The following is a 7,367-nucleotide window of genomic DNA, read 5'->3' on the forward strand; positions in this document are numbered from 1 at the left end:
CTTGTAAACTTGGGAGATGAATAAAGTCTGATTAATTAATAAACTAATATCAATTAATTATTACTATTACATTTAATTAATTATTAAATATAAATATATTTTTCAACCTTAATAAATTTCAACTAATACATTTATCATTGAGATTTTATGTTATCTTAACTATTTAATATAAAATTTTATTATTAATTATTGATATTCTAATTAATTAGTATTTATTTAATTATTTTTATTAAATAAATAAAATAATTTAAATAATGTTTAATTAAAAAATATTCATTCATTGGTATTTTAAGAAATTAAATAATTAATCAATTTAACAATATACTAAATAATTAAATTTAATTATGTCTATGTTAATTGTTATCTTACCGTTGATTAAGTAATTATTTATTTTTAGTTTCTATATATAAAATTGATAAATCAAACACATTGATTTAACTTCAAAACATTAATTATTCTGTAAATCAAAATACAGACACTAATTGTCCTAGATATTTAAATTTCAAAAATTTAATATCCATATCCATGAAACAATATCCACCATCCAAATGGCCTCTAAATGTTCTCAAATTGTAGTTACAATACATCTTGGATAATTTGATTTCTATGTTGGGGAGTTCTCTATCCCGGAGAGGATCTCTATTAATATTTGATTGATATTTTAAACGTCTATATCCTGTACAAGGCAAAAACCAATTATATATTTCTCTTGTATAACAAAGCCTTTGATAAGCATTTTTTTTTTTTAGTTTTCAGGCCATATATTCAATCTTTTGATTTCTTAAGTGATGATACATATTTTATGTCAATTAAACTATATTCTTATGGTGGATTATACCTGAAACAAGTTATGATTAATAGTCAAGGATAGGATACATGCTACGACAACCAAAGTGTGTTTCACATCAACAAAATAATAAGAATAATAATAATAATATATTATATTGTACTAGAAATAAAAGCAAAAAAAATGAATGAAATAAACTAGGGGCACCTGATTGAAAAATAAATCCAATAAATAAAGGCAGAAAATATAGATAAAGAATCTCCTATTATTGCATCATCTTCTCAATTTGGTTTACAGAAGCATGCAGCATAAAGTAACATGCTTCTCCACACTGAAATTTTAAGAAATTGGGGGATTGTTTGCAAACTATTTTATAGAATGTTTTCAGAACCCCCCCCAAACAAAAAAAAAAAAAGAAAAAAAAAAGGGTATAATTATGTGTGGATAATCACTATTTTAGTTTTTTTTTTTTTTTCCACTTTCATTTCAGTGCTGTTCTTCAAGGGAAAAAAAGTATGAGTGTTTTCAGCATCACCAAAAATGGATTTTGCATTCAAGTTTAAAACTTAAATGCAAAATTGAACCCATGGTCTTGTAGATGACCACCATCAAAATTGAACCCATGGTCCTTCATTTCTTTCTTATTTTAAGAAGTTACAAGCTCCTCTTTGCATTGATAATCCTTTATCTACAACGTGAATTCTCTTGCAAACTTTCAGATGACAAGTTAGCATTTTCAACATGTCTTCATCACCTCTTTCGACGATCCTTTATGCATTTATCGTATTCGCCAACTAAAGAAGTATAACATGCATAATCTACTACGAGTCCTTTCTCATTTCTGAGTTTAAGCAAATCTTCTGGTCTTCCATTTTTACAGTGCCCTTCCAAAAGAATGTTGTATGTAATGTCATCTGGAGTTACTCCTAAATTAAGCATTGCTTCCAATAGCATATTTGCATTCTTCATCTGTCCTTGCTTGCAAAGTCCATTCATAAGCACATTATAAGTTATGACACCAGGGTTATGGCCATTGGTCTGCATCTCTTTCAGCAGCTTGAACCCCGTCTTAACATCGCCTTTCTTGCAATACCCGTCAATCACCATAGTATACGTGGCATCGTCGGGTTTCATTCCGGCTTCCGTCATCTCCCTCAAGGTCCTCTCTGCATCCTTGACCTTTCCATCTCTACACAAACCTGAAATAAGGGCTGTGAATGCTACATTATCAAGCACAACCCCTTCTTCATTCATCCCTTTCCTAATCTCCATGGCTGATTCTAAATCTCCCTCTTTGCAGTAACCATCTATGAGTGTAGTGTAAGTGATTTTATCAGGTTTCAACCCCACCATTTTCATTTCATCAATTAGTTTCCTAGCTTCATTTACTTCCCCAACCTTGCAAAGGCCATTTAAGAGTGTATTGTACATAACCAAATCTGGTTTCACTCCCATGGTTAACATTTGCTGATAAGTGTTCATGGCTGAGTCAACTCGCCCGCTCCTGCATTGCCCGTCAATCAATGCGGTGAATGTAACGTCGTTTGGTCTCAATCCTCTTTGTTGCATTTCATCAAACAGTCGTTCTGCATCATCTAACCTACCTTCCTTGCATAACCCATGAATCAGAACACTATAAGTGAAGACATCAGGATATATCCTATTCTCTTCCATGATCTTCTTCAACCTAAACCCCTCATCTAAATTTCTAGATTTACAGAACCCGTTAATCAAGGTATTGAAACTAACAGTTGTAGGCCGCAAGCCCCGCTTCCCAATTTCATCAAAAATCAACCTGGCATCTCTAATACTTCCCTCTTTACAGAACTTATTGATCAAAATATTGAAGTACTTGACTTTAGGCGGGAACCCAGAATCCAAAATTTCCGAATAAAACGTCCAGATCATAACAGGGGAGTTCGAATTCGTCATTTTATCAAGCAAGTACCCACAACCATGAAACGGGATTTGAAAATTGCTCTTCCTAACCAACCTAAAACACTGAATCGCATCGGAGACGAACCCGGAATCCGAATACGCAATCATCAAAGCATCAAATACAAAATTCGAACAACGCGTACCTGAAATTTCAAGAACCGCTGCAAAGACCGAAGCCGCCGAGTCCTTGCCTTTGCGGGAAACGAGAAATCGAACAACCGATTGAGAATCTTCGAACATTTGATGGGCGGAGAGGAAATTAGCCATAGCGCAGTAGGCTTGGGGGGTATGGCGAAAGGTGGGGACAGAAGAGAGCCAATTGAAGAAGGAGAAGAGAGAGAGAGGGGAGAGAGAGAAAGGGTTATGGTTGATGAGGTCGATTAAATGGTGGGGTTTGAAGGAAGGGAGGAGACGGCGGAGAGAAGAGGCGAGAGGCTTTGTTTGGGCGTTGTTGATGGCTGTGGAGACGGCGGCTAGTACAGGGTCAGCCGCCGCCGCCGCCGGCGGCGGTGGTGGGGAGTGCCAAGTGGAGTAGCGGAAGGAAGGTTTGGAGAGGGGAATGGAGAATCTGGAGAGACTGAATAAGGAATTATTGGCCATGGCTGTGATTCGATGAAGCCAGCGAGAGCCATTTGAGCCAGAGGAACATAATTTCAACAGCCAGTAGTGACTGAAGAAGGGAAAATCTTGGGGGAAATTTGTATTGTTGGGTCAAATTTTGGGGAAATTTGTATTGTTGGGTCAATTTTTTTGAGGTTCACTACAAAATTGGCCCATCTTTCAAAAACACTCTTGAGGCTCATGTGAAATATCCGTTTAGTCTCAAAACGCTCGATGTCACGCATGCATTGTAGATTCTTGCCTGTTCATCTCGTTTTGGACTCATTCCTCTCGTTAGAACATCCATAGCATGCACTCGACCTAGATTCTCATGCATTCCTCTCGTTTTAGATTTCTTCTTCTCGTGTCTTCCTCTCGAGTTGCGTAATGTCCACTTAGTCCCCAAAATGCTCGATGTTGCGCACGCATCGCATATTCTTGCTCGTTCATCTCGTTTTAGATACATTCCTCTCGTTCTTCATCAGACTGAAATTGAACGTTTTAAATTTTAAATTTCAGTCTGATTCCCTCATTCCTCTGGCTTCATCTTCTTTCCTCTTCTTAGGTACAACATTTTTCTCTCTCTCAGTACCGTCGAAATCGAACGTCGCAACTTGCATGTGATTCGAATTTTGTATCATCGAACACCAAAAAATTGTCGATTGTCTTCTTCCACTAGTGGTTTCTATATCTCCAAAAGTTAAGGTAACATTGGTACAAATTGTGGTTTACATTTTCCATTTCTTGCACATGATTCGATTTTTTGTACCGTCGAACGACAAGAAATTTTGGTCAAATTTATAAATGTAGAAATTTGATTTCTATACAAATTTCTGTAACGAGAGAAAGAATGAGAAAAAGAACAAGAGAAAGAAGGAGAGGAAGAATGAGAAAAAGAACGAGAGGGATGCACTAGAAAAAAAACGAGAGGAAGAAGGAGGGGAAGAAAGAGAGGATAAACGAGAGGAAGGAGTGAGATCTTGAAACGAGATTTCTATAAAAATGCTCGGTAATGTGACTTTTGTTCCTCTTTTTTCTCTAATTCTGTTTTTTTCTTTTACCTGCAGTTGTAACGACTAATTGCTATAAAGGATTGTTTTCCTGGATAGGCTACAAGCCTTTCATCTCACATTGGGATCGCAAATAAGATAATCAAAAGGAAACTTAGAAGTAGCTTCAAAGGTTTAGGACTATGTTTGGAAAATTCGTGGATATGGACATAGTTTTCAACAACCCGTTGGCCCACCATATTTTATTAAGGGAGGTGGGAAGTAATAGGCCTGATTCCATGACCTTTGACTTGGATAGGATGATTGTTGAATTTTCGAAGGAGGATTTCCTATGGGGGATTGTGGGAGTCACCTACTAAACTAGTTCGTAGTGTTGAAGTGATGGAATCACTACGATTGAAGTATTTCAAGAATTTAATGGCAATGAAAGTGCATCCCACCAAGTTTGAAGAATGTTACAAGGCGTTAGAGTTCGAAAATGACTTGGACACAGTGAAAGTTAGTCTTGTGTATTATTATGAGTTGGGGTTGATAGGAAAAGACAAGACAAAAAGTAGCATTGATAAGTCGTTGCTGGATAACGTGGAGGACCTCGAATACTTCAAAAGCTTAAATTTGGGACATATTTTATAGGAGAGAACCTTCGATGGTCTGAAGAGAGCGTTAAAGGACAATGTCACCTCGTACAAGGAGAAGGTGAAAACAAATAAAAGTTACGTATTGAAGTACAATCTACCCAGATTTCCTTACGCGTTCAAAGTATCAATTCTTACATTTTCTTTATCATAAAATGTCTAATGAATTATCATTATTTTCTTATAAACTAAAATGGTTTTATAGGTCTGGGCATATGAGATTATATCCACTATTGTTGGGAGAGTTGCAGTTTAACTTAAAGATAATGTCGTGCCTCGATTTCTAAGGTGGTCATGCTCTCATTCATTGTCCAACAAGCTATTGCAGAAAGACATCTTCAACTCCCCTGTAGTGAATAACAAGCACCACTTCACATTGTTTTAGTATTTAACGTTATTTAACATTATTTACAATATGTTTGTCATGTAGTTGGTGATCATCCCGTTCACGATGTCTAATGTGGAGAGGAAATTTAGGGACACTCGAGTTGATGAACACCCAATGTATTTGGAGCTTCAGGAGGAGGATCTGATGTTGTCAGTGTTAAGAAGCTCATAAGAAGAACCAACCGACATTGACCAAGAGGAGGTATCAGGCAGACATGAACGTCATGAGGGGGACCATATGCCTTTCCGATTCAAGCATAAGTCTTGCCACGAAGAGGAATTCGAGATATGTGAGTCAGATCACCATGTACCAGAGCCCAATGTCAACTCAAATAGGACGAGCATTTAGAGTAGGGACTACTTGCAAATCTTAGACCAGAAGGTCTCGAGAGTGGAAACTACATTAGGGAGGTGAAGTCTAATTTGGTAGAGGTGAAGGTACAACTGCGGGAAATCACTGAGATATTGCAAACATTATGTCGGGTATGTATACTCAACGATTTATGGATGAGTCAGTGTGTTTCGTGCGTTACGTACTAATGATATAGTGTAATTGTATAAAACATGGGGAGAACGAGCCACGTGACCATGATGGTGAGGACAAGCCACGTGACTATGATGGCGAGGACGATCCACGTGACCATGATGGTATGGACGAACAACATGTCGAGAGGAATCCTATCGACCCTATCACTAATAACACCCTCTCGAGCACCACTCCTATCGACCTTATCACTGATCTCACCCTCTCGAGCACCGCTCCTATCAACCCTATCACCGATCCCACCCTCTTAAGCACCACTCCTATCAACCCTATCTCCGATCCCACCCTCTCAAGCACTACTCATATCGACCCTATCATCGATCCCACACTCTCCAGCACCACTCCTATTGAGCATGCCTCTAAGTCGATCACCACCACTGCCATCGTGCCTATAACCATCATGACTCTTACCCTGACCACTACCACCACTCCCATTGATCGTATCACTGATGCCACCCTCCCCACCACCATTGCCATTGTGCTTGTAACCACCATGACGCTCACCCTCACTAAGTCGATTACCACTAATGCCACACTCACCACCACCACTGCCATTGAGCCACCAATGTCAAATCCATCCTCTACCGATGATGATATCCAACTATAGATAGGAAGAGGAAAGAGGTTAAGCCTTATACCTCTCCAGTTGAAGTGAAACAACCAAAGTTGAAGAGGAAGTACTACGATCCAGGTGCTTATCCTCTTGGTATAATTGATGAGGTTAGCTACGATCCAGTCCATCCAGTCCCAGAGGAAATGCTCAACACCTTCCTATAATGGTTAACGAACGCGATATGCATCCATAAGTTCATGACGTTTCCATCAGGAATATTGGTGTATATATTCTTTTTCAATTAATTCATTTTGTATACTTAGTTCATTAACAATTATTCATTCATTGCCAACAGCGCCATTTAAACTTTTCACACTCGAAAGCTTGTTCAGAGCCATATATAAGAGGACCGAGGAAGAAGCCGCGACTGTATGGTCGAAAGAAGATAATGTAACTAACCTTGTGCTTGGTTTGGAGCTGAATCACCAACCAGGATGGTCTGACGTAGACTACGTGTATAGTGCAATCAACGTATGCGAATATTGGATCCTAGTCGTGATTGACGTAACAAAGGACGAATATTGTTATATGACTCCATGCCATCATACATCTCAATGAATAATATTGCACTATTGTTGATGCCTTTGACACATACATTGTCATCATTGATTTACTTCTGCAAGCTCTATCAAAAGAAATCAAACTTACATCATGACCCATGACAAGTTTATCGTGCAGAAATAGGAGATATACAAGGTCGCAATACATTAGATTGTGGTATTTTCTGTCTAAATTTTTTTGAGTATATGGTAACTAGATCTCCAAAAAAAAAGGGTGTTGGTTCAAGAGAAGATGTTGGACTTTAGATTACAATATGCTTGTGAGCTATGGTCTAATACATTCATTTACTAAA

At 37.8% G+C, this 7,367-nt stretch overlaps 1 protein-coding gene across 1 annotated transcript; it reads right to left on the reverse strand.

Moving 5' to 3' along the window:
- Positions 1-1,034: 1,034 nt before the first annotated feature.
- On the reverse strand, positions 1,035-3,409 carry LOC120070292 (Pentatricopeptide repeat (PPR) superfamily protein). The gene has a single exon (XM_039022210.2). The coding sequence runs from the start codon at positions 3,323-3,325 to the stop codon at positions 1,538-1,540; it is 1,788 nt and encodes a 595-aa protein (XP_038878138.2). The 5' UTR covers positions 3,326-3,409; the 3' UTR covers positions 1,035-1,537.
- Positions 3,410-7,367: the final 3,958 nt, after the last annotated feature.

This window comes from Benincasa hispida, chromosome 1 (genome assembly GCF_027475165.1).
Source record: "Benincasa hispida cultivar pf3 chromosome 1, pf3_genome.v1.1, whole genome shotgun sequence".
Taxonomy (NCBI): Eukaryota; Viridiplantae; Streptophyta; class Magnoliopsida; order Cucurbitales; family Cucurbitaceae; genus Benincasa; species Benincasa hispida.

Coding starts and splice junctions, on each gene's coding strand:
- LOC120070292 (XM_039022210.2), bottom strand. CDS start 3,325: ATGGCCAATAATTCCTTATTCAGTCTCTCCAGATTCTCCATTCCCCTC.